This window comes from Camelina sativa, chromosome 9, assembly GCF_030686135.1.
Source record: "Camelina sativa cultivar CO46 ecotype springtype chromosome 9, ASM3068613v1".
Classification (NCBI taxonomy): Eukaryota; Viridiplantae; Streptophyta; class Magnoliopsida; order Brassicales; family Brassicaceae; genus Camelina; species Camelina sativa.
Genome location: NC_141888.1, coordinates 38,651,050 through 38,677,318, shown reverse-complemented (window position 1 = coordinate 38,677,318; position 26,269 = coordinate 38,651,050). Strand labels below are relative to the sequence as shown.

At 35.5% G+C, this 26,269-nt stretch overlaps 10 protein-coding genes and 1 pseudogene across 12 annotated transcripts; 5 read left to right on the top strand and 6 right to left on the bottom strand.

Annotated features, from left to right (window-relative positions):
- Positions 1-1,395: 1,395 nt before the first annotated feature.
- Positions 1,396-1,903, bottom strand: LOC104715911 (S-protein homolog 11 pseudogene; annotated as a pseudogene).
- Positions 1,904-5,756: 3,853 nt separating this feature from the next.
- PUB4 (RING/U-box superfamily protein with ARM repeat domain-containing protein) lies at positions 5,757-9,969 on the top strand. Of its 3 annotated transcripts, none has more exons than XM_087464425.1 (5): positions 5,757-6,298; positions 6,616-6,904; positions 7,068-7,184; positions 7,403-9,448; positions 9,568-9,969. In XM_087464425.1, coding segments are annotated over exons 1-5 (2,514 nt in total). In that variant the 5' UTR covers positions 5,757-6,296; the 3' UTR covers positions 9,628-9,969. The 3 variants fall into 3 exon arrangements, with proteins under 3 accessions (XP_087320551.1, XP_087320552.1, XP_087320553.1); XM_087464426.1 differs by having other exon boundaries at positions 6,103-6,298; positions 7,047-7,184; XM_087464427.1 differs by having other exon boundaries at positions 6,112-6,298; positions 7,344-9,448.
- Positions 9,970-9,977: 8 nt separating this feature from the next.
- On the bottom strand, positions 9,978-11,399 carry AGP17 (arabinogalactan protein 17). Its single transcript, XM_010430956.3, has 2 exons — positions 10,481-11,399; positions 9,978-10,191 (listed from the first exon to the last, which is right to left on the bottom strand). Exons 1-2 carry the CDS (start codon positions 10,976-10,978, stop codon positions 10,111-10,113), a joined length of 579 nt encoding a protein of 192 aa, XP_010429258.1. The 5' UTR covers positions 10,979-11,399; the 3' UTR covers positions 9,978-10,110.
- A 1,463-nt stretch (positions 11,400-12,862) lies between these two features.
- LOC147939272 (uncharacterized) lies at positions 12,863-13,374 on the bottom strand. Its single transcript, XM_087464429.1, has one exon. The coding sequence runs from the start codon at positions 13,372-13,374 to the stop codon at positions 13,102-13,104; it is 273 nt and encodes a 90-aa protein (XP_087320555.1). The 3' UTR covers positions 12,863-13,101.
- On the bottom strand, positions 12,863-14,283 carry LOC109126272 (uncharacterized). The gene has a single exon (XM_087464428.1). It carries the CDS (start codon positions 14,178-14,180, stop codon positions 13,884-13,886), a length of 297 nt encoding a protein of 98 aa, XP_087320554.1. The 5' UTR covers positions 14,181-14,283; the 3' UTR covers positions 12,863-13,883.
- LOC109126273 (uncharacterized) lies at positions 13,447-13,708 on the top strand. The gene has a single exon (XM_019229556.2). The coding sequence runs from the start codon at positions 13,447-13,449 to the stop codon at positions 13,636-13,638; it is 192 nt and encodes a 63-aa protein (XP_019085101.1). The 3' UTR covers positions 13,639-13,708.
- Positions 14,284-14,991: 708 nt separating the features above from the next.
- On the top strand, positions 14,992-16,724 carry LOC104713752 (prolyl 4-hydroxylase 13-like). The gene is made up of 8 exons (XM_010430952.3): positions 14,992-15,280; positions 15,369-15,461; positions 15,557-15,714; positions 15,794-15,896; positions 15,989-16,084; positions 16,169-16,234; positions 16,317-16,436; positions 16,520-16,724. Exons 1-8 carry the CDS (start codon positions 15,071-15,073, stop codon positions 16,601-16,603), a joined length of 930 nt encoding a protein of 309 aa, XP_010429254.1. The 5' UTR covers positions 14,992-15,070; the 3' UTR covers positions 16,604-16,724.
- Positions 16,614-19,270, bottom strand: LOC104713753 (Major facilitator superfamily protein). Its single transcript, XM_010430953.3, has 9 exons — positions 18,934-19,270; positions 18,684-18,828; positions 18,423-18,591; positions 18,058-18,316; positions 17,856-17,944; positions 17,549-17,731; positions 17,380-17,465; positions 17,187-17,271; positions 16,614-17,107 (listed from the first exon to the last, which is right to left on the bottom strand). Exons 1-9 carry the CDS (start codon positions 19,130-19,132, stop codon positions 16,973-16,975), a joined length of 1,350 nt encoding a protein of 449 aa, XP_010429255.1. The 5' UTR covers positions 19,133-19,270; the 3' UTR covers positions 16,614-16,972.
- Positions 19,271-19,353: 83 nt separating this feature from the next.
- Positions 19,354-20,383, top strand: LOC104713751 (uncharacterized protein At2g23090). Its single transcript, XM_010430951.3, has 3 exons — positions 19,354-19,653; positions 19,767-19,807; positions 20,071-20,383. Exons 1-3 carry the CDS (start codon positions 19,578-19,580, stop codon positions 20,188-20,190), a joined length of 237 nt encoding a protein of 78 aa, XP_010429253.1. The 5' UTR covers positions 19,354-19,577; the 3' UTR covers positions 20,191-20,383.
- Positions 20,384-20,393: 10 nt separating this feature from the next.
- CKA3 (Protein kinase superfamily protein) lies at positions 20,394-22,961 on the bottom strand. Its single transcript, XM_010430949.3, has 10 exons — positions 22,585-22,961; positions 22,247-22,376; positions 21,963-22,157; positions 21,712-21,869; positions 21,438-21,528; positions 21,237-21,302; positions 21,054-21,136; positions 20,886-20,949; positions 20,701-20,769; positions 20,394-20,602 (listed from the first exon to the last, which is right to left on the bottom strand). Exons 1-10 carry the CDS (start codon positions 22,668-22,670, stop codon positions 20,543-20,545), a joined length of 1,002 nt encoding a protein of 333 aa, XP_010429251.1. The 5' UTR covers positions 22,671-22,961; the 3' UTR covers positions 20,394-20,542.
- On the top strand, positions 22,939-25,844 carry LOC104713749 (casein kinase II subunit alpha-4, chloroplastic). The gene is made up of 10 exons (XM_010430948.3): positions 22,939-23,383; positions 23,597-23,726; positions 23,848-24,042; positions 24,264-24,421; positions 24,665-24,755; positions 24,879-24,944; positions 25,088-25,170; positions 25,268-25,331; positions 25,429-25,497; positions 25,598-25,844. Exons 1-10 carry the CDS (start codon positions 23,001-23,003, stop codon positions 25,658-25,660), a joined length of 1,302 nt encoding a protein of 433 aa, XP_010429250.2. The 5' UTR covers positions 22,939-23,000; the 3' UTR covers positions 25,661-25,844.
- The last annotated feature ends 425 nt before the right edge of the window (positions 25,845-26,269 follow it).

Genomic DNA, 26,269 nt, shown 5'->3' with positions numbered 1-26,269 from the left:
TATAAATCATGGTTTTTTGTAATAAATGAAGTAAACTAAGGGTCTGAATGGTGACTGCGTATTTTGTTGTGCGGGACAAAAAATTTAGTAGTACGGTACGGTTCATGCGGGAGAAATATATTTGCGGGACAAGTGCGGGTAATAGTAAATAAGCGGTCCAGAATATAACTTGATTGGTGAAAAAATGTGCGGTTTAAAATAAGCGGTACAAAATAATATAAATAATTAATTTAATTATAAATTATTATGTGTAATATATACAAAGCTCAATTTTGGTTTGTGGAAATTTATATTTAGGGAAAATGAAATGAAAAAAAATTCTTTGACAAAAAAGTTATTAAATTAAGAAACAATTTGTTTTATAACATGTTTTAACAAATATAATATACCAAAATATTACATGTTTCTTCTTCAATATTTATCCAATAATAATAAAGTTAAAAGACAATATTATTTTAATATTATATAACAATGATATAAGAAGAAAAAGAAGAGAATAGATAGCTTAGGTATAAGTTATTCCCTCCGTTTCATATTAAGTGTCATTTTAGACTGTAAATTTTGTTTCAGAATAAGTGTCACTTTGTATTTCCAATGTAGATGTTTGGTAAATCTTTTAATTTTATCCCTACTGATTTAATGTATTGACCAATAGAAAAAAATTGTATAATATATTAATAAGGGGTAAGATAGAAAATTTAATGATTTTCTTAATATATGTGAAAAATCCTAAAACGACACTTAATATGAAACGGAGAGAATATATATGTAGGAGAAAACATAACAGCTATATACTATTTTAATAATAATAAAAATAATAATATATAAAATATATATTGTCCATTGCGGTCCGACCGCAGGGTAATTACTTCTTTGAAGTTTTAGTGCGGTCTAAGGCTATTTCTGTTCTCAAAAAACGCAGCCATTTTTTTTTTTTCCTTTTTTTGCAAAACCACAAAAATGTAATATTAGTGGTGATTGGTAACTAAGGTGCGTTATTCATATTTTTTTTCTCTATTCCGCAAATTACTTGCTTCCATTCAGGGCCTAAGCGGAGGAGGTCTAGAACCGCATAACCTGACTAAAGTTTTCAGGGATGCGATATAATTTAAAAATAAAATGGCAGAACTAGTCGGCGTTATCACCACCACCGCCAGTCATCATTTCCATCACCATCAAAATCGCTTAGTTTTGAATATTGAAAGTTTAGTTTTAATTTTGTAAAATATGAAAAATAAAACTAATAACGTGAATTTGTAAAAACTCATTTTAGTTATGTTTATGAGAATTTCCCTTAATATAAATTTCATAATAGTAATTAACATTAGAAACTTTACATAATATTCTTATTCCAAAGAAAATTATATCTTAATCTACCAATAGTAACAAAAACAATTCTGACTGCAAACTTTTATTCATTAAGATCATTCAAGAACATAAGATATAGAACTGTATTAAAACAAATATGATTATATAATTTCTTCACTGCTCCATTTATACTCCAATCTAGGTTTTTCTATACCATGTGTAAAGTAAATACCATCTTCTCTAACTTCCCAAAGGTTTCTTTTACCATAGTGAACGAAAAACCCACCACCTTCGTATGCTCTAAAATTTGCATGAAACTTGTAATAAGGACTACCCTGCCATAAATCACAATCAAATTTTGTTTTGAAAACACTATCATAGAACTGAAAACTATAAATTCTTCCATGTCTCAAATAATGGTAGCCGAGGTCGTCATCTTTAGATACACAATGAATCTTGAGAATGTTTTCCGGACCAAGAGCATTCGTCAATTGTACTAAGTTTTTCGGTGGGTTATCCGCATTATTCAATCCTGCACACAATACAATAACAAGTAAAAAATAAGATAAACAGTTCATTGTTTTTATAGGTTTAATAGTTCTTATTTGGTTTTAGGAGTGATTGGTATCTGAAAGATAAAGGGTGCTATATAGAAAGTGTTTTGCTCATGCATTTAATTTTAGTGCTATTTTGGAAAAATCAGTCAACCTTCATCTTTTACATTTTTTAAATATATGCACTAATGATGTGTATCTTACCATGTATTTTTAGGGAAAATGGCTATTTCATACAACATTTTCATTAAAGATTTATCTTTGAAGCTTAAAATTCACCATTGTATTGCAGACAACCGCGTGGCTCGTTGCTGCGCTCGTGATATTGATCAACGGTTATCTCTTGTTGGAGTTCTTCACCTCAGAGGTTAGTGGCGTAGTCTATACCGGTTTGGTGACTTGTTCACAGCTTCATATGGTGCATTCATATTTTACCTCATTGCTCGTGGCATCACTTTCACTCTGTGGCGATTCAAAGCAGAGTCTATTCAATTAGGAAATGGACCAAACAAGACAGTGTAGTAGCTTTGTCGTGTGTGATCCTTAGAATAATGAGTTTTGGCTTTCTCTTTTGTATTATATGTGTTGTTGTTATAAAGCAGCTCTGGTTCTGTTAAAGTAAGGCTCTTCTATGTATCAGTAGATAGGTCCCAAAGACGAAAGATAAGAAGTAATAAGATCTGCTATTGTTGTTGTTGTTCTTGGTGGAGTTTTAACTTTATAATAATGATAACCAGATTGAGAATTTAGAATTTTTTTTTTTTGGTAGGCTAGAATTTTTCTTTTTGTATAAGTTGAATAAATATTGGATTTTTTTCCTGTTTAAATTATAAATCATGGTTTTTGTAATAAATGAAATAAACTGAGTGGAGGAGGTCTAGAATCGCAGAACCACTTAAGTTTTCAGGAATTCTTTTATCCTATAAAGCACAAGTCAGTACACCAATATAATTTTGACATGTCAGCAAAAACATACTATTATTTTTAAAAATGTTAATAAAACAAATTTTTAAGTGATCTTAGAGTGGAAAGAAAGAAAAAAGTGATATTACGTGTACAGGAACTGTAAATCAAGTTAACATGAAAAATAATTGGTTAACAAAAGTGAGATCATGGTAAAAAATATTTATATACAAAAAACTGCAAAATAATTGTGGCAGAAACAAAAATTTAAAATTTGAGCGAGAAATAGCACATTATGCAACCCTAAAATAAATACAGTTCCTAAACCCCCTACAACCCTAAAATCTCTCCCACTTTCCCCACGATCTTCTCTATTTATACGTTTTCATCTTCTTTGTGATTTGTTTATTACATTTTTAAAAACCTCACCCTGGGCTCTATTATTATCTTTTCTACAAGCCTTCCATCATGTTTGATATATAGTTATATATACAATTCTTCTTTCGATGTTGTTTTTTGGTCCACTTTCATTTTCAAATAAAAATGAGATCAGTCTCCTTCAACTTCGAGATCAATTATGGGTGAAGATGATAAAGAGAAGAGAGAGATTGCTGACCGCAATAATGAGGCATGAACAAGGGTAATTCCATTTTTCAAATTTCAACAAAAACCTTGCATATTAATTTTAAGGTGTAAAATTTGTAAATATACAGAGATTTACATATCCGATCCATTCAGTTTTGTATTTATTGTTCAACATAGTTTGACTTTCAATAACTGCAATTTTCTTTGTCAGCTATTGATATTTATGTTGAATATATTTTTGGTATATATTTAAGTTTTACTTTTTCCAATTCATTTGTGTTCTTTTAACTCTTTACTCTCAACTTTTGACAACTATTTTGATTTTAGTTAACCAGTAATTCAAAAAAAGAAAAGTTATACATATAAAATTAAGGTAATTAGTTTTGTCCCGTACGTAGTACGGGCTTAATACTAGTACGATATAATCGCAAAACCAGTCCGCGTTATAACCACCACCACAATCACTTTTCCATCACCACAAAAATCACTTAGTTTTGTAAACTATGAAAAACAAAACTAATAATGCTAACTTTTAAAAGCTCATTTTAGTTATATTTATGAATTTCCCCAATTTATATATCATAATAATAATCAACATTAGAAAATATCCTTATTCCAAAAATATATATATCTTAATCTACCAACAGTAATAAAAACAATTGCGGTTATAAAATTTTATTCAGTAAAACCAATCAAGAACATAAGATACAGAACTGTATTTAAACAAATATGATTAAATAATTTCTTCACGGCTCCATTTATACTCTAATTTAGGTATTTCTTTACCATGTATAAAGTAAATACCATCTTCTCTAGCTTCCCAAAAGTTTTTTGGGTAATATTAGCAAATACCACAATTGTGGAAAGAAATAAAGAAAATACCACAAATTTTTGTTTTTATAGGAAAATACCACTGGGCCCACATTTATTGTGGAGTGAAAAGACATAATTACCCTATTTTGTTTTATTGTTAGATTAGAAAGAATGAATAATTCATGAGATTTTTTAAAATAACATGTTATATTAAATTAAAAAACATTCAATAAATAAAAACATCGTGTTATATTAAACAGTAACATGTTAAAAAGAGAAATTAACTAATATTGCATGTAATTCGAAGAAATAGCATGTTCCAAAAAATAATAGCAGAAGTTCCAAGGTGAGTGGATATAAGAGAAGAGAGAGAGAAAGTGAGTGAGAGAGAAAGAAAAAGATAAATAAAATGACAGATGTTTCAAGGTGAGTGAGCATGAGGGAAGAGAAGAGAGAGAAAGAATAATAGGGAAAGCTGTAAGAGAGAGAATGCATGAGGAGAAACAGAGTATGTGAAAAAAAAATGACATGATATTTTGAAAAATAACATGTAATATATGAAATGGATATAATTGTAATTGTGATTGAAGAGAGAGAACAACCTCTGACAATACTGTACATTTTGTGGTAGTTTCTTAATTATGTTCTGATCTTGTGCTATCTACTGCATATTCCCAAGTTTTTTTTACCATTGTGAACTATAAACCCACGACCTTCGTATGCTCTAAAATTTGCATGAAACTTGTAATAAAGACTACCCTGCCATAAATCACAATCAAATTTGGTTTTCAAGACACTATCATCGAACCGAAAACTATAAATTCTTCCATGTCTCAAATAATGGCAGCCGAGATACACAATGAATTTTGAGAATGTTTTCTGGACCAAGAGCATTCGTAAATTGTACTAAGTTTTTCGGGAAGAGATCTGCATTATTCAATCATGCACACAATACAATAACAAGTAAAAAATAAGATAAGCAGTTCATTGTTTTTATAGGTTCAGTAGTTCTTCTTTGGTATTTATAGAAGATAAAAAAGGTGCTTATTTATACAAAGTGTTCTGCTCATGCATTTAATTTTGGTGCTATTTTGGAAAAAATCAGCCAACCTTCATCTTTTACATTTGTTTATAATTTATATGCACTAATGATGTGTATCTGTTTTTCATTATATCATTATATTAAATTATATATAACAAGACACATTTAACCTACATGTTTGCTCAAAAAAAAACCCCTACATTATATTTATTTTCAATTAAGAAACAAACTATTTTATGTCAAAAAAATTTGAAAAACAAATTTACACTATTTTATGTCAAAATTATTGCAATATAACTTTTCTACTATGTTATAAATATATATTAGCAATATAGTGTAAAATAAGATTCTATTAATTAAATACCACTTCAAATAATTTTACTTAATGAAATCAAAAAAACTTTTAAAACATAATTACACTATTTTATGTCAAAATTATTGCAATATAAATTTTCTACTATGTCATAAATATATATTAGCAATATAGTGTAAAAAATCTTCTATTAATTAAATACCACTTCAAATAATTTCACTTAATGAAAATCAAAAAAGCTTTTTAAACATAATTACACTATTTTATATCAAAATTATTGCTGTATGACTTTTTCTACTATGTTACATATGAAATTAAGTTTATGAAATGGAAAATTAATTGATAATTGCATTGGGCAGGGCACCAATATGAGTCAATAAGTAGTTTTTTTTTTTTTTTTTTGTTTCTAATTTTAGGGTTGATTTTAATAGTTTTAAGAGTTTCTATTAAAAATATATATATATAGATTTTGGCTCTAAAAGCAACCAAAAAAAAAAAAAAAAACAAAGTGGAGGAGGAGACTAAGCTGACAACAATGTCCGAGACGGCTTAGAAACGGCTAAAACGCCAGCAAATTCTGATCTGACCACAGAGAGCTATTCAACTCCTCTTACCCTTTTTTTTTTTCCTCTCTCTTCTTCTTCTTTTGGGTAAAGTAAACAATCAAAAAAAAAAAAAAAACACAGAGAAGACGAAGAAGAAGAAGATTTGCTTTTTACGTGCTCTCAACTATAATCGGCGAGACAGAGAAAGATTTGATTTTCCCCTGTTCACGTGCATGTATTGGTTTCTTCTCTCTCTGTCTCTCGATCTATCTATCTATCTACTTAGGCCTTTTCCTCTGTTCCAATTCTCTAATCTCTCCTCCCTCGAACTTCTTTGCTTACATTTCTCGACAAACCCATTTCATCAATTCGACTCTTTCTCACGATTTTTGTTTTTTTTTTTTTTTGAATTTGGGAGATTTAAGGGTTTTCTTATGGCGTTTTCCCTTAGGGTTTCCTTTGATTTGACGGATTCGTTTAAGTTCGTAGGAAGCTAATTCGTGGTGCCCTTTTTTAATCTAAAGTTTCAATTTTTTTTGTTTGTTTGAACAGGGTGGAAATGGAAGTATCGGTGTTGAAGGCTCTTCGAGGAAGTATCTCGTCGTTTCTAAATCTGTCATCTTCCAAACATATTGATTTAGACCCATTTGATAAGTACTATAAGAGAGTTGAAGAGTTGTTGAGAGTGTTGGAGCCAATTGCAGAAGCTGTTGTTAACTCTGATGATCTTGTTTTTGATGAGAAGAAACTTGTTAAAGCATTTGAAGAATTGACTCAGGATGTTGATCAGTCCATTGATCTTTTCAGGAGTTGGCAAGCTTTCTCCAGTAAAGTCTATTTTGTAAGTTCTTACTCTCAGGTTGTATTTTGCTTTTAGCTTTGAATCCCTGATGGTTTTTAGGATATAAACTAGTGACCATTGTGTTATTCTCCACTCCTTGCTTGAGCTTTGATTACTGATATAATGTTTTGTTGATGATTAGCCTCTTATTATCTACCTCTAGGTTCTCCAAATTGAATCTTTGATACCGAAGATGCGAGAGACTATTGTGGATACTTTCCAGTTTCTGATGTCTTCTAAGAATCATTTACCTGATGAGCTAAGCCCAGCTTCCCTTGAGGTACCTTCTCTTTTACATTTAGAAGATTCTTGTATTGGTTACGTGGTCTCTTCAGAACATTAGCTTTAGGTTGGAAACTAAAAATGGGGATCAGTTTCTAGATTTTATTGAAGAGATTGATCTTAATGATGCTGACTGCTTTGTGTGTTTCTACGTTAGCAATTGAATTGAGTTGCAGGAGATGCGAATGGTTAATTTACAAATATTCATAATTGCAGCAATGTCTAGAGGAGATTAAGCATCTTAATTATGAAGAAATCTCTTCCGTCATTGATGGTGCATTGAGGGATCAGAGAGATGGTGTTGGACCAAGCCCTGAGGTCTTGGTGAAAATCGGAGAGAACACTGGTCTGAGATCAAACCAGGAGATTCTGATTGAAGCTGTTGCTCTGGAGAGGCAGAAAGAGATGGCTGAACAGTCTGAGAATAATGCAGAAGTCGAGTTCCTTGACCAACTGATTGTTATTGTAAACCGCATGCACGAGCGTCTTCTTCTCATCAAACAGACTCAGACATCTAGTGTCGCCATTCTTGCTGACTTCTTTTGTCCTCTGTCACTTGAAGTAATGACTGATCCAGTGATTGTGTCATCAGGACAGACATATGAAAAGGCCTTCATCAAGAGATGGATTGATTTAGGTTTAAAAGTGTGTCCCAAGACTCGGCAGACTCTGACTCATACGACTCTAATACCCAATTACACCGTGAAGGCCTTAATTGCTAACTGGTGTGAGACAAACGATGTCAAGCTGCCTGATCCCAATAAATCAACGAGTTTAAACGAGCTTTCTCCTCTTTTATCATGTACAGACTCCATTCCTAGCACGAACCCTGATGTTTATGCTCATAAGGTTAGCAACAAGTCACATGATTGGGATGCTTCTTCAAGTGAAATCGGGAAGCCCTCATTCTCAAGCCGAGCAATTGAAAGAGAAAGTGCTTCTTCTCCTTCACGTCCTGCTTCTGCTTTGGGGGCTTCTTCACCGAGTGTATCTGGAAATGGGTATGGATTGGACGCCAGGAGGGGATCACTAAACGATTTTGAAGATAGATCTAACGATTCTCGAGAATTGAAGACAGATGCACCCGGTAGGTCATCTGTATCTTCAACTACACGAGGCTCAGTGGAAAATGGACAAACATCTGAGAACCACCATAATAGGTCCCCTTCTGCTGCTAGCACTGTTTCCAATGAGGACTTTCCAAGAGCAGATGTGAATGAGAATTCAGAAGAATCAGCTCATGCTACACCTTACAGCAGTGATGCTTCAGGAGAAATTAGATCAGGGCCTCTTGGTGCAACCACTTCAGCAGCTCCTCGGCGAGATTTCTCAGATTTTTCACCAAAATTTATGGACAGACGTAACCGTGGTCAGTTTTGGCGACGTCCATCAGAGAGGCTTGGTTCAAGGATTGTTTCAGCACCTTCGAACGAGACAAGACGTGAACTTCTAGAAGTCGAAACCCAAGTTAAGAAATTGGTGGAGGAGTTAAAAAGCACTTCATTAGATATTCAGAGACAAGCAACGGCAGAACTAAGGTTACTAGCTAAGCACAACATGGATAACCGTATAGTCATAGGGAACTCTGGGGCAATCATCTTATTAGTGGAACTACTTTACTCAAACGACTCAGCTACACAGGAAAACGCTGTTACAGCCCTTCTCAACTTGTCTATTAATGACAACAACAAAAGTGCAATTGCTGATGCTGGTGCGATCGAGCCGCTCATCCACGTGCTTCAAAATGGTAGTTCTGAAGCTAAGGAGAATTCAGCAGCAACCCTCTTCAGCCTCTCTGTGATAGAAGAAAACAAGATTAAGATCGGTCAGTCGGGTGCAATAGGGCCTCTTGTGGATCTTCTCGGTAATGGTACCCCTCGGGGTAAGAAAGACGCTGCTACTGCATTGTTTAATCTCTCGATACATCAAGAAAACAAGGCGACGATTGTGCAATCTGGTGCTGTAAGATATCTTATAGATCTTATGGACCCAGCAGCTGGGATGGTGGATAAGGCCGTTGCTGTTTTGGCAAATCTAGCTACAATCCCGGAAGGAAGAAACGCGATTGGTCAAGAAGGTGGGATCCCTCTTCTTGTTGAAGTCGTTGAGTTGGGTTCAGCTAGAGGGAAAGAAAACGCTGCAGCAGCTCTTCTTCAGTTATCAACCAATAGTGGCCGGTTCTGCAACATGGTTCTCCAAGAAGGAGCCGTTCCCCCACTTGTTGCTCTCTCACAGTCTGGTACTCCTAGAGCTAGAGAAAAGGTACAAAATTTATAATAATTTCATGTTCCTCTTGATGCACACTTTCTTTAAGCAGCTACTCTATAACTTTTGGATTGTTTTGAAAAGTTCTTTATTTGGAGAATCTTGTAACTTGTCAGGCACAGGCATTGCTGAGTTACTTCAGAAACCAACGGCATGGAAACGCCGGGCGTGGCTGATGGATGATGATGAAGTTGTTGTTGATAATGATGATGATGATGATGATGTTGATGATGCACAGATTCTGGTCCTTCATTGCCTATTCTATGTTTTGTCTTCTTACCTAAGTAGTGATTTTGTACAAAAGAGGTTTCTTCTGCAAATAATTTCATACCCAAGATTTTTTTTTTTTTTGGTTGGTTCTCTGTATTCTTTAATTTTCGATTGATTCTCAGAATAATCTTTGATTTGGAATAGTATTTTTTTCCTAAGTTTTCTTTTTCTGTATTTACATGTCTTTGGAGAAAACATTGTAGCTATGGATGTGAATGAGTGAGAATATTTTACCATTGATGGGATAATTAGCAAATTTGCAGAAGATAAGATGGCATGTATTAAAATTATAATTTTGTCTACAAAAAAAGAAATAGTATATCAAATGCTGAATACAAAATTTGAGCTGTAATGAGGGAGACAAATGGTATGGTCAAGACAAAAAATTATTAGAAGACTAGAGCAAGTAGAGGCCACGCGACTGCTGCCACCATCAGATTTTGCATTACACTTGTTCTTTCTGCTCCGCTCTGCATTAATTACAATTCGATTTCAAACTTTTAGAAAAATCAAACCTAATAAAAACAGCAAAATGTGTACCTCTTTTAATCATAGACTATGATTCATACTACTATAAAATTAAGAAACTAATAATGCAAACAAACTATATTGTTTCCTTTTCAGTTAACTACTATTACGAGACTAATCTATCAAACGCAAATTATGGTCTATTACTAAGTTTACTAACTAACATGTTAAATATGGTATCATAATACCCTAAACGTTCCATTGATTAGGGTTAAATGATTCTTAGATTACCTGATCGTCCGCGGCGGGAGAGAAAGCATCGCTTGGTCCAGGACCAGGAGCTTCACCCGGCGGTGCAGGAGGGCTTAGAAGCTCCGAAGCTGGTCCAGGAGCCGGAGCGGTCATATGTTTCTTCGTCTTCTTCTTATGTGTGCTCGGAGCTGGAGCCGGAACATCAGCTGACGGCGCATCAACCGGAGCCGAAGGAGTATCAGCCTCAGGTGTAGGTGAAGGAGCCGGGGGAGAGATCTGAGGAGTAGAAGAAGCCTCAGGTGTAGGAGAAGGAGCAGGCGTAACCGGCACATTAGCCGAGGATTTAGGTGCCTCAATGGGAGGTTCTACCGGTGCATCCGCCGTGGGAGTGGATTCAGGGGTTGGAGCAGGTGGAGAAATGGCGGGAGTTGTGGCTTTAGGAGATGTAGAAGGAGAATGGATTGGCGCGGTGGCCGGAGATTGGCCACCGACGACGCCGATGAAAACAATGCAGATCAATGTAACTGTTAAGAGCATTTTGGGATCCGTAGTTTGTCAATTTGTTGAGAGAAATAAGGAAACTATAGAGAGAAAGAGTGAGTGACTCTGAGTGAAGACTGAAGATAATAATAACTTCACTTATGTGTTATCTTTTGCATTTTAAATACATTTATGAGAAAAAACTTAAGAGATCTTGACCGTTGATTTTATCTTAAATAGACAGTACGGTGATTAGTAGCCGTTGGAGCAGAGTATACAAAATTTGGAGCTAGGCCCAGTCTGGCAATAGGCCCAATATACTTTTTGTTGTTTCTCAATTTTTTGGTTTTTTACAACCAAAAAGCTACAAAGGATGGACAGCTGGGAGGATTGGCATATTCCGGTGATGTTCCAATCGCAGCCACCGATAAAACAGCATTTTCTTTTCAGTGATATTCTTATTTTTGAGCTTTACTTTGTTTCCATACTCGTATAGTCAGTCTTTAGTATAAAATCCAATTTTGTACCGTTTCTTTTTGAAGTGGAGATTCCATTTAGAAAGACAATAACATATGGAAACTACCATCGAGAGCGGCGTGTCGACAATGCCATTATTTTTTTTTTTCTTTTTCTTGTGGTCCTGACGAAACAATTTATGGGTTGTACATAGGCACTCTTTTTCAAACAGTTTACAACTCAATGCAATAATAAGCTTTATTGAAATTTGTTATCTATTTTCCATTTAATCCGTTTGTTAAAAAGACACAGATACTTATGTTACAATTTAGGCCCTTTTTTTCTTTTGATAAAGGGTTTGCAAACAATTTATGCAAATATATCCTAATAATACTATAATAGCGACTATTAGGGTATTTCACCTTCACCGTAGCGACTACTAGAAGAATATCGGCAGCTAATAAGTCCACTCAAGATACAAGCTAAGCATCTGCCTAGCAAGTCTAATGTGTTATTGTAAGCTCATGTGTGTGTTTGGGTTTCTTTGCAAAGTGATATAAATAGAAATGTTTTGTGAGCAATAGATGTAATTGGGAGAAATGTTTTGAGACAGTTATCCTTTACACATTTGTGAAACATTAACCCATAATCTTTTGGTTCTTGGTGGCAATTTAAGTTCTTCTTAGCTCTTCACATTATTGCACAAAATGAACTATTTTAAAATACGTTTTTTTTTTTTAATTCGTTAACTTGAATAAATATTCTCTTGGATTCTCCTACAAAAAAGAAAAGAAAAATCAAGTCCAGTAACCCGTCACAGTTCCCGTATAAAGCTGATTTAGTCGACCTAAACCAAAATAAACATCTTTTTGTGTACAACCAAAGTAAGTAAACATTCTAAAGATAGGTAGTGTGTTTTGGTTATTGGACTTCAAACATTATAGTCTTCTAATAATAATCATTAGTTTCAATTTTCAAACCCAACTATATATAATATTTAAATTATTATAACCCAACTATATATAGTTTACAAATCTACTTTCTTGGTTGACTTAACTACATATAATTTGTGAGCCACATATTCTATATACAGATTATATCCAAGATTTGGCTATCACCAACCACGTGTACGTTGGCAAATAATATATTCCCACACCATATATTCGATCGTGCTCACAAGTCACAAAGCCACCGACTTCGAGCATCATGGATTCATGATGATCATTCACCGGCCCTTCAGAAAATGATGGGAATAAAAATTGAATTCGTTGTTTGATAAAAAATTATTAAAAAAAAAAAGCGAATTCATGTTTTTCATATCTGAATTAGTAGTGTTTCATATAAAATTCATTTTTCTTCTCTTGTTGTGGATAGTAGTGTTCATATAACTCCAAACAAAAACCAAAACCAAACATTGGATTGAGACACCCATACTTAAAAGCATAGATCGAGATATTAAAATTGAATAACATTGGTCCTCTCGAATAGAAATAAAGATAACATTAATCACTAAATCATTACAACTTCATTTCTTACAAAACATATGATAATGTTTTATCTTATGAAACTCGGTAATTATTTTAGCATTCATCGTTACACGCAAATACATTTTTAATTAACCCATAAAAAACGAAGCAGGAACAGTTATTGAACATATGACAAGTTTGGGTTATTTTCTCCGACGATCCATTAAAACCCATTAATTATTATGAGTCTTTCTTTTCTCAGGGAGCCTTCGCAGCGGTGGTGGTGGCGTCAGCAGGTGCGTCGCCTGAAGGAGTAGGAGCATCGGTGGAGCCACCACCTAGACCAGGCGTAGGCTCTTGATGGCCTTCAGCTCCATAAGCTTTCATCTTGTAATCTTCCAAAGTACCCGTAGCCATGTAAGGGCTATTGGTTGGTAAGTCGTTGTCTTTCACTTCTGGCCCAGTTTTCTTTTCCGTCGTTGTCGCCGGTGTCGCCGTCGTCGTCGTCGGTGGTGTTTTCTCAGCCTCCATTTTTGTGTATTTGTTGTTTGTTTCCTTTGTTTTTTTCTGCTATTAGATTTGTTTAGGATCTTTACTTGAGAGATGATGTCTCAGCTTTTTATGGAGCTTCTAAAAGTACACTGTGGCTCGTATGATTCCGACACGTTAACTACGCGGCTCCTCGAGATCTACGTGGCCTTGTGGGTAATGTCTTTACTGATGTCGGCTGTTGAGGTTATGGGCTTTTTAGTGGACTTTTTCAGTGGGCTTTTTTGGTTAGGGAGAATAAATTAAACTGACAACAATCTTGGCTATTGGAATGGAAAAATAATGGCTAAAATATCAGAAAGATGTAGTATTAAAAGTATCATTTGAAGTATATTAGAATAAGATACAGAACATGTAAGTTTGTAATCAAACTTACATTAAAAACACGTTAAAAGAAACGAAACTAGATCAGTTTATTGGACAAACTACGCTAATATTTTTGTGTTTATTGGCGATCCCACAAACCCATAACGTAAGTTTTTTTTTTACTTTCACGGAACTCCCTGACGGTTAATGGCACCGGTGGAGGAAAGATCCGTCGATGCAGCATCTCCACCACGGCCAACGCGCCCTGAAGGAGTGGGAGCATCGGTGGCTCCACCTCCCATGCCGAGCTTAGGCTCTTGGTGGCCTTCGGCTCCGTAACCTTTCATCTTGTAATCTTCCAAGTTATCATAGTTCAAGTATGGGCTCTTGATAGACTCAACGTCGTTTTTAATTTCTTGCTCCGTCGTTGGTGGCTTTTTCTGAGCTTGATCCATATTTTTTTCCCCGTTTGCTAAATTCATGCCGCGGGTGAGAGGTTTACACTTTTTGCTTATATGGAACACGTATGGCTCGTATGTTTCCGCCGCGTGCTATAAACGTGGCAAATATGGAGCTCCTTGAGACCTACGTGGCTTTTACGTAATGATCCATTTCACTCTTTTGGTTATGAATCGAGAAACCTACACTAACAAAATATGGTTTTTAAAAGTTAACTAAAGCGAGGTAATAACATTGGCCGACGTTAATTATCTTTGATTCACTTTACTTTTCTTAGCTTAGATTATGAATGATTTTTTTTGTTATATGACAACCACATAAAAGAATGTAACACCTCATATTTACAGCTCTGCTACGTGTTTGTTTTCGATTTCATTCCAGTTTCAGCATCTACAATAAAAAGCCACTTTTATAAAAATGTATAGCACCTATATAAAAAAATATAGATCACTTTACTTTTGAAATTTATAAATCTACATTTAGAGTTGTATAGATAGAATTTTGTTGGGAAAAAAAAAGAAGAAAAAGTCAAGAACAACATATCACAGTTTTAATGAAATATATCCGAATATTTATGAAAATAATTCTAATTTTTTACTAGTTTTGGACCTTTTGGTTAATTCAATCATTGAAGAGAATATCTTCAAAAATTACTTCACACATAATGTCCTTTTCACACATAAGAAGTTTTTTAATTATATACATATACTCCTAATTAATAATAATACACACCGATTAAATGGTAAATAACCACATTGAAAATGTAAAACATATTTAAAAACATTAAAAAAAAAAACACAACTGTAAATAATGTCCAAAAACAGCAAGTACGAATCTAAAAGACAGAAAACAGATTTAAAGGGAGACAAATCTCCCATAGAGAATCTACATTAGAAACTGAAAAGATGACTTAATGACGTGTAGTCACCTTTACTCATCTTTATCTCTCTCTTTTTGTCTCTCTCTCTCTCTCGGTTTCAGAATTCAAGTTCCCGCCGTCGACAGAGAGATGAGATCTTATGGCAAAGAGAAGAAGCAGCAGCTACGGTTTCCTTACGTTTTCATTGCGTTTTGTTTCTTCTTCGCCATCATTGGTTTCACTTTCTTCATTCTTCTCTCTCAGGTCTTCTTTTGTGTGTGATCTTTCTCTCTTAATATCTTGGATCGAGTTCCGTTGAAGCTCTTTCATAACTCTGTTATTTTTGCTACAGAGACGTTTCAGTGAGATTCCAACACGAAGATCTCTAAACGAGGAAACTGAATCTTTAGATCATGGTTCTGTCTCTAACAATATTCCTTTTAAGGTCAGTTACTTCTCAAATATGTAACAATCTTTCAGGTCATAACTTTAGATTCAGATTCACAAGTATAGATGACTTTGGTACATGTTTTTGATTAGGTTTTAAGCTGGAGTCCTCGAGTTTTTTACTTGCGGAATTTCGCAACTAAACAACAATGTGAAGCCATAATCGATATGGCAAAGCCTAAGCTTAAGCCTTCTAAGCTTGCTTTAAGGAAAGGCGAAACGGCAGATACCACTCGAAACGTTAGAACCAGGTTTAAAAAAAAACTTACATAAGATCATTTCAGAGGCTAGCTAGAGAGCATTAGATCAATGAACATTTTCAAAATGCAGCACTGGAGTGTTCATCGGTGCTGATGAAGATGAGTCCGGGCTTTTAGATGCCATTGAAGAGAAAATTGCTTCAGCCACAAGAATCCCTAGTGATTATTACGAAGTAAGCAAATACGAATATGATCCAAAACGTCCAAGAACATGTGGTTTCTACTTATAAATAAGACCTTACATGTGTGTTTTTTCTTTCTATAGTCATTCAACGTCTTGAGGTATCAGCTTGGCCAGAAGTATGATTCACATTATGATGCTTTCCATCCAGCTGAGTATGGTCCTCAGACAAGCCAAAGGGTAAGTAAGCAACCTAATATAGCTTTCCTGCTCCGGATTTTAAAACTACCATCTGTTGATCCTCCACTCAACCTGTGAATGCAGGTTGTGACTTTCCTATTGTTCTTATCGACTGTCGAAGAAGGTGGAGAGACGATGTTCCCATTCGAGGTAATCATTGCTTCTTCATTCTTTTGGTTTGACATGGTTAGGGTTCTTGGGTTGTAAAACAAGATTGGTTTTGAGGAAGCAGAATGGGAGAAACATGAATGGAAGTTATGATTATGATAAGTGTATTGGTCTGAAAGTAAAGCCGCAACAAGGAGACGCTGTTTTCTTCTACAATTTGTTCCCAAACAAAACAATCGATCGGGTAAGTGTTTCAGACAATCAAGAAACCCCAATTTCAGACATAGAATGTTTGATCTTTCTCAACATATGGTTTTGTTGTTGCAGACATCTCTCCATGGAAGCTGTCCTGTTATTAAGGGTGAGAAATGGGTTGCCACCAAATGGATACGAGACCAAATCTATGATTGAAGACTTGTAATTTGTGAAAAAATTCATTTTCATTCATATTTACTTGTACAACAATAATAGTGCCTAAAAGGTCCAAAGAAGATGATCTTAATAAGATTTGAATTGAACAAAAAAAAGAAAACAATCATTCAAAATAATAGAATCCTCTCAAAACTAATGAATCAAACCTCTTATACTGCTTTCACTGCATCTTTGAGCTTCCAGGTTTGTGTAGCTCACTTCATGCTGCTACAAAAACGAAGTGAGACTATTCAACACAAGATTACATACGAACCTGAATTTTGTTAGGAAACATGCAGATTTGTCTTTGATTTGCCTTGTCCTGCTTCCGCATAAGTCTCATAACCAGAGACAACAGCTTACTCAGGATCAAAGTTTGTGCCAATCTTGATGTGGTGACTTTCCCCATCGTCTCAATAAATATATACAACCAGATGCAGTGAATAAAGAAATGGCACCAAAAGCCATCATTGTTGAGTTCTCAATCTTGTTAGAGTACCCTCTCTGCAATATTAAGATCGATAACGTGATTGAAACAGAGGCAAAATAGGTTTAACAACGGTGTATTTTTGATGGCACATACCTGTATTAAGCAAAACAAAATAGCTGCATTAGCTGGAACTTGAGAGAGGCTTATCAGCCCGCCACGCAATTCATTTGGCACATACCTATAAACAAAGATTACATTCCATTACCAACCGAGGAGAACGATTCTTCTACGAACAAAGAATGTGTTTTCAAAATTGTGAACTAGTCTATGTACATAAGAGCATTACATTGTTCTTAGTCTTGCAAGCAAAGGCAGGGCAAGTCCAGCACAGCCATGAAATAAGCAGAAAAGTACTACTAAGATTCGGATTTCCTGCAGGATACGGTTTTTTAATGTGTGTGAGAGGCCTTCCATAAGAAGCAACAAGTATTTACTGAAACTAGCAAATAAGTTACCTGATAATCATAGGCTACTATAGAAAACACAATCCCAAGTATTGCATATATGTACACTAAGCAATCTTCAAGACGTAGCAATGATTGTCCACTCATAAGCCATGGGAATACTGTACTCCCAAGCATTCTTGAGCCCAAGAAACAGGGGTAGATTAATCCTAGATTCACTTCTCGCCCATCAGCCTGACCCAACATAACACATTCTTTAATATAAGCAGATCATAAGAAAAAGATCATTGCATTGTCGACAAATAAATATCAATAATTATCAATAGAAAGCCAAATAATGTTACAATAGTGATCATACCACAATGGTTGGTGCCCAAAGAATCCAAAAGAATGCAGTGGAAAACTGGAGGCAGGCTTGTGCAGTTCCGAGGAACCATATTCTTTTATCTGATTCAAATTGACAAGCAAAAATTAACTCAAAATATGAATTTTTGTTACAAGTTTAGTTCAAATCTGTGAATTGAAATGGAGACATATAAATATCAGAAAGAAACCCTTACCACCAAGAACATATGCATAGAAAGCTGCGGAATAATCCCTAAATGGGAGGGTCTTCAAAGGCTCTTTCGCAGTCTGGACAATACAAACAATGGCCACAACAGACAAGAACAAAGACGCTGTAGCAGACAATGCAATGCCATGCTGAACATTTTCATCTACAAGCCAATTTGCAAGAACTTGACCTCCTAGTAAAGATGCAGACTCAAGGAAAGTCATCAACCAGAATGTTTCATTTAACGAGTCATTCCTCTGACTTTGCTACAAAGGTACAACAAGACACATAACAATAGCATTACTAAAAAAAACAGAACTTTTGTGTTCTCTAATGATAAAAAAAACTCAAAGGCAGAGACGAATTAATTACCTTTTCATGTTCCACAACTAGCCAAGTCTCAAACCCAAACGAATACACAAGACCAGAAAGAGAGAGACAAACATTTGCAAACCAAGCACTAGGACTCATTGTAACCCTCTTCCACACACCAACAACGAAATGCAATACACAATAGAGTAAACAAATTCTCTTCTGACCCCTACAAAAGTTTCGATATCATCATTACTATGCACCATACGATTTGGGATTCAAGGTTAGCTATGACCAACATTGTAGTAAAAAGCTACTTACATGAGATCAGAAACCACACCAAGTAAAGGACCAAGAACAAGAGCTGTCGAATAGCCAACACAGAGATAAAACACAATTGATTCCTTACTTAAACCATAAGTTGATAACTCCAATTCTCCATACACAGACCATAAACCTTCCATCACTGTAAAAATTCAAATTGTAGCAAAGGATCCACTTAGATTAGCAAAAAAAATGAAAGCTTTATGAAGAAAGAGATAAAATTGTGAAGACCCATTTGAAGATATACCTGAAGAGAGAGTGTAGATAGCTAGAAACCATCTCTGGAACCGAGCGAACGAAGAGGAAACGGAATGATCAAAGGTACAAAAAGTTCTGTTCTTGGCCAAGTAAGGAAACAGAAGTATCGATAAAAATGTTGAAACGAAGAAGAAGATGAAGAAACTTGAGCTTGGTTCCCAAGTAAAAGTCTCAATAACGACACCCATCGATTCCAAAATTCACACCGGTAAAGTCGCCGGAGAATGAAAACAAAAACGTCGGAGAAGAGAGTTTGGGATTTTGAGATCTTGACTGATCATAATAAAAAAAACTCATAAAGTTTAACAAATAGGCCCAACACATATGCAACCAAAAAGGCCTTAAGGCCCAATAAGTGAAAAGTCGAATTATCTAGAATAAAAGAAAAAAAAACACGCGTTAGGTGATTGGTATGAGTGCTGAGTGGGCGAATTAAATTTAAGTGGACATTATAGAGAAAAAAATAAAAAAATAATAAGAAGCAAGTGGCATTATTATTATTTTTCTTCTCATATAAATCTTTGAGCCGGCAAAAAAAAAAAAAAAACTTATTCCATTTGGTGTATTTCTGAAAATTAGGGTTTGAGTTCATCTTCTCTTCTCTCTTTCCCTTCTTCGATCAGAACAAAAAAGATGGGTGGCGGAAACGCACAGAAGTCAGCCATGGCTCGCGCCAAAAACTTGGAAAAGGCAAAGTCTGCTGGAAAAGGTACACGACCGAACAGATTCGGTTTTTATAGGTTTTGTCAATTGGGAGATTTAGCTCTACAACTCGTGTTTTGTAATAAATTTTTGTGTGTGTGTGCGTGATCTCTCTTATAGGAAGCCAATTGGAAGCTAACAAGAAAGCTATGTCGATTCAGGTGATCATTTTTTTTTTACCAAATCATCAAAGATTAAAAGTTTTTTAATTAATTCTTGGTTACTAGAATTGGGTTTTTTTCTTAATAACCAATGTTTATGGAATCATGAAACCTTAGTTTGATTGTCTTTGTATCCAATGATTTATCTCATGTTGATCTTAGACAATTTGGGTTATGTCTTTCTATTTAGCAGTTTTATGATTGGGTTAGAGTGGTGGTGTTGACAAGCTTGTTATTTCTTGATGTGTTTTATAAATATGCAGTGCAAGGTTTGTATGCAAACATTCATCTGCACTACATCGGAAGTGAAATGCAGGGAGCACGCCGAGGCCAAGCATCCCAAGGCTGATGTTGTCGCTTGCTTCCCTCACCTCAAGAAGTGATAAGAACAAAGCGCTATTACCTCAATTATAAAGGATTCCAATGTAAAACGTTTTGGGATCCTCTTTCCTATGTTTGTATCAAAAAAAAGTCTCTGAAAATTTTATGGTTCTGTTTTCTCTCTACTTAAGATGACTTGTTTTCAACAATAAGTTTATTGCGATTATAATTATATCATGAAGCTTTGTTTTAGAACCTTTGCTTCTTTTTGCTTATCAATTATGTTTAGATGAGAAATTATAAATTACCACAATTTTGATACAACTTTCTGGTCTTTTTTTTGGTTCTTACAACAACATAACAATGTTTTTGGTTCAAAAATAGTAGTAGTAGGCATCAATCAAGCTTTGGTTTTCACTGGCTTAGTAGTCTGTTGCTCTCTGCAGCTTTAACTTGAGCGAAGTATGGATGAGCCTATATAATAGATCAACAGAGAACCACTGATTATAAGTTTTGATGAGATTAATCGGGTAAAAGAAAATAAAAGACAAGTGCTTGAAGAGGATTTTTACCATGGCTTCTCTTGCGGTTAATCTGTCTTGATGATCATACCGAAGAAGCTTATCGAGAAAATCAATGGCCTGAAGATGTTCATACATTGAGATGAGTCAATACACCCTCGACTAAATGAAATAGTTTATGTACCCTCGACTAAATGAAATAGTTTATGTATTGTTGAGAAAGAGTCAAATCTAACCTCAGGTGAGACCAAATGTTGGTTGTCTGCATTGATGAACTTAGACCATGGTTTCCTGTTATGCCTGCAAATGGGAGTGGCTTCAAGTTTTAACTCATTTATCCTAGGCAGGACAAAGCAACTAGTCTTTGACTATAAAACACAGAGACTCAGGGATTAAAATAAAACCTTCCAACAAGTGCTTCCAGTTGAGGATCTAGATCTAGCTGATATTTGTTAAGGTAAGTATTTAACTCATCGGTTCCCAACACCTACGCATGAGTTTTCAACCAAAAATCAATTAAACGGATCCAACTTTTGTATTGTAATCTTATGCAAAGAAGACAGCAGCTTGGAGACTAGTAAATATACCTTGGCGATTTTGACAAGTTGATCATGATTATCATGGCCATAGAAGAATGGTTCCTTGCGAAATATCTACAGCATCAACATTTGACAAGCAAATAAGCAACATCAAAAGTTGATAACAATTTAAGACTCGGAAACTCAAATGACTGTAATAACTTTAAGATCTAAACTATAGAGAAGAGAGAGGAGATTATCAGTTCTCACCATGCCAGCGAACATGCACCCAAGACTCCACATGTCTAAAGAATAGTCATAATCCTGTAGATCAACTAGTAGCTCGGGACCCTTGAAGTATCTGGCAATTAATTCAAAGGTAATATTAGTCTAATGCATAATACTACAACTACAAAAAGTTTAACAAGCTTTGACTGCAAAAAGCTAGTTTCACATTGAAAATGTTTCAATCATCGGCGTCTATGAATGCCCCTATTAGGCGTGGCCAATTCAGGCCGAATAAAGCTGTGGTATATGATATTACCGTGAGGCAACTCGAACATTATACTCCTTTCCAGGATGGTAAAACTCAGCAAGACCCCAGTCTATCAGACGAAGTTTACGCAGCTGATGATCAATCATGACATTGTGAGGCTTAACATCCCTATGCATTATCCCTTGAGAATGACAGAAATCCAATGCCTGAAAAATACAATATTATTAACTACGGATTCCGAAAAAACATTCTATGTATGGTAAAAATCATTTCTAGTAAGTAAAAGATCGAAACATTACCTTAAGCAGCTCATAAATATAGAACCGGATATCGTAATCAGTCAATGTCGGATACAAGACTTTAAAGTCCACACTGTTAACAAACTCAAATATCAAGCTAGGTGTTTTGGAGTGCTCATCTCTGACAATATCATACAGCTTAACAATGTTTGGTCCACCACAGAGGTTTTGGAGTATTTTGATCTCTCTCTTTATCTGCATAAACATCAAAAGCAATGACTTAAAAACAAGTCTCAACAAAACAAGCAACACAAAAATGTATGGTTCATGTGCTTTTAAATCACCTTCTTCTTCTTTACGGGTTTGAGGATCTTGATAATGCAACGCTCGTTCGTATTGACGTTTTTGCCTTCGAACACTTCACTGTATTTTCCTCTACCAACTTTTCTCACAACCTCATAATCATCTTGATGACTACAACAAAACTCCCAACAAAAGACTCAAGTGTTATTATCAAATCACACAAAGTACTCAAGTGTGTTCAACAAACCTTGCTCAAACCCTAAAAATTCCACTTTCTCGGATTCAAAATTCGATTTGGGAAACAACACAATCAAATTCCCCAGAGATAAAAAGAATACAAAAATCAAAGAGTGAGCAGTAAAAGACGAGAATCATTTACCCCCATTGAACAACAAGAGAGTCGTAGTCCCAGTACTCTTTGGGACGAACAACGTTAACATCGGTATAAACCCTAGATTTCGACATCAATTTCGATCTGAAATTGGAAAAACTGTGAGATTTTAGCGATCACAATCCTCTCTCTCTTATCGTCGGGTTGGTTCGTTCAAGTGGATGATGATGAGGACAGACGAAGTGCGTTGCGCAAATGCGCAGGTTGAAGAAAACACAATCTGTGAGAGTCACGATAACCAAAAACCAAATCGGACCGATCAAGTACAGTTAAACCGGAATAAACCAACTAAACCAAATCGGACCGAACTGTTTCCTACACCGAAAAAAAAAAAGGGAGAGAATTAAAGCAAATTCGTAACCTTCTCTTGCTTGGTTCATTATAGAGTTTAAAAAAAGACATTAATGGCCTTAAGGCCTTGTACTGGATTCACAATCTCCTCTCTTCGCAACGCTTCCGCCGCCAACAACAATCTCTTCTCTCTCCTCTCTTCGTCGTCGTCTCCGGCGAAGAGAAACATCCTTTTCTCCTCTCTCCGGGACCATCTCCGTCGTTTCGCATCCAGCGCCTCTCTTTACCGTCAGCATCTACGGAACCAGCAGCAACAACAGCAACAACAGCAACAACAGCAATCGCGCGTGAAAGATAAATCGGACACGCTGGCGCAGAAGATCGGTAAATCTATCCGGCGTGCCGGTGCGCCGTCGAAAGCTAGGGTTTACGCTGATGTCAACGTTGTTAGACCTAAGGATTATTGGGATTACGAGTCTCTTGCTGTTCAATGGGGGTATGTATCCATCGTCTTCCTTCTCCTTTCGTGAAACCTAATTGCTTCGATTTCTACATGTTTGGCTGTTGTATTAGATTGGTTTTTGGGTGATTCGTGGGGTTAATGGTTCTGAAATCATAGATGGAATGTAGAATTAGGGTTTCGTTTCTATGAATATTCTATGTATGGTGTGGTTAATGTTTGAGGTGTGTTTCTTTATTGATGTTGCAGTGTACAGGATGATTATGAGGTGGTGAGGAAGGTTGGAAGGGGGAAATACAGTGAGGTCTTTGAAGGCGTTCATGCCACTGATGAAGAGAAATGCGTTATCAAGATTTTGAAGCCTGTGAAGAAGAAGAAGGTTAGTAGATTTCAGCTGATTGCTTGTTTTGGCTGAACTATGTTCATGATGAAGTGTGTTTCTGGCCCTTTGTTTGGTTTGAATTCCTCACTAACGTGTTTTGCTTCTTTGCTTGACACAGATTAAGAGAGAGATTAAGATTCTGCAGAACCTCTGCGGTGGGCCAAATATTGTAAAATTGCTCGACATTGTTAGAGATCAGCAGTCGAAGACGCCCAGCTTGATATTTGAACATGTGAACAATAAGGATTTTAAAGTCCTCTATCCAACTCTCTCAGACTATGATGTTCGATATTACATATTTGAACTTCTAAAGGTATATCAAGTTTCTTGATTTATAAACTGGTTTGTACTTGTGATTCGTTGATACTCTGGCAAAAATAATGTAAGATTAATGTTTAACTTGTATAGCGTCAGACATGTATCCTAGATCAGTTTTTCTTGTATAGATTAGTCATTAGATTTTGACTTTTAATTCTATACTATGCAGTAAAAGAAACAGCTACTCATTGGTTGTTTCTTAAAACATTTATGCAGGCGCTGGATTTCTGCCATTCACGTGGAATCATGCACAGAGATGTGAAACCGCATAATGTCATGATTGATCACGAGCAGCGGAAACTTCGTTTAATTGACTGGGGTTTGGCAGAATTCTATCATCCTGGGAAAGAATACAATGTTCGAGTTGCTTCAAGGTAACCCCTTCATTTTATTTGCTAATCACTCTGTCTCTGCTACAGGATTCTTTCTGTTATAATTGGTACGATTTTTTTTCATAGAGAATTTAGACTAGAAATGCAAATAGTTGGGATGTAGAAGATTGCATGCGCAGAGCTCTTGAGATTTTAAAATTTGAAAACATATTATCGTACTTCATCTGGTTGAGACACAGGTTTAGTGTTTACTTTTATCATTTCTCACGTCATATCTGATGACAGGTACTTCAAAGGTCCAGAGCTGCTGGTAGACTTACAGGACTATGACTATTCCTTAGACTTGTGGAGTCTTGGGTGTATGTTTGCTGGAATGGTGAGTGTTTCTAAGCTACAGTTAGTTTTAACTTGGTTTAAGTGGTTGTGTCGTGATAAGAATTCTGACTTGTATTTTAAGTTATGTTATACTTAGTGTATCTGATACTGAAACTTGCTGCAGATATTCCGCAAAGAGCCGTTCTTTTATGGTCATGACAACTATGATCAATTGGTCAAAATTGCAAAGGTAAGATTACAAAAAGCTTTCATCTTTGAATCTTCATGTCCCTTCTCCAATGAAAATATTTTACATTTCTTCAAGTTATAGCTACAAACACATACACTTCTTTATGTGTACTGTAAGATAATATGTGTTTATAACTATGGCAGGTACTTGGCACAGACGAACTCAATGCCTACCTGAACAAATACCGCATAGAGTTGGACCCTAATCTTGCATCCCTCGTGGGCAGGTAATCCGGATTTAGAAGTTCTGAAAAACTCTCAAAACTCTAGTTTTTCCGCCTTCTTATTTCAGAATCTAAATTATGCACTCTTAATTTTATATAGACATAGCCGGAAGCCATGGTCAAAGTTCATCAATTCTGAAAACCAGCACTTAGCAGTTCCTGAGGTAAAATACTAGCTTTTCTCTGTATAATTACGCCTTCATGTTGGAATTTTGAATGAACGTGACTCATTTGTTTTCATTTACTTTTTATTTTGTGAAGGCTATCGATTTTGTGGACAAGTTGCTGAGATATGATCACCAAGAAAGGCCAACAGCTAAAGAAGCAATGGTAAGAAACAAATTTCCTTATTTTCTTTAAGATCTCTTTGTAAACTCACTTACGATTTACAGATAAGTGAACTGACGACAATATGATGATTTTTTTTCAGGCGCATCCATATTTCTACCCGATTAGAAATGCAGAAAGCAGCCGTACGCCACGGGGCCAATGATCCTGAAAACATTTGCTTGTTTATTCTCTGATTTTTCATTTCTTGACGGATTCAAAATTTGTTATAAATTGATTTGTCATTGTTTCGTTCTCTCAAAGTGTGCGTGTGTTGCTGTTTTGCTCTTTCTCGGTGTTTCAACTCTTTTGAATTTCAAGTATAAAAATCCACAAGACGGGTTAAAGAAGTTTTCTCTTCATTTTTAATTTTCGAGGGTATCCATATTTTTGATTTTTTTTTTGCTTGTCGAGGGAATTAGGGTCTGTATCCTTACAATTTTGCAAAGTTTTTGGAATTGTTAAATGAGCAAACGGAACGATGGAATCAAAGTTCAAATTCAAGCGCAAGTAAATGAGGCTTGTGATTATATGTATATGACGTCTTATCGAACAAAATAAGATGCTATTTAGAGACACAAAAAAAAATACGGCATGATTCAACGAACTCACTTGTTCCTGGAGGTGGTGTTTCTACGACTACGTTGTGTTGCTGTTCAATCTTTGTCTGTTTAGGAGTTCGGTTCTCTTGTTCACAGCATTTGTTAAGTAAGCTATGGTCCTGTCGTCTAAATCGTTCTCTGCCTTGCTCTTTTGTTGGTGAAGAGAGTGTCCC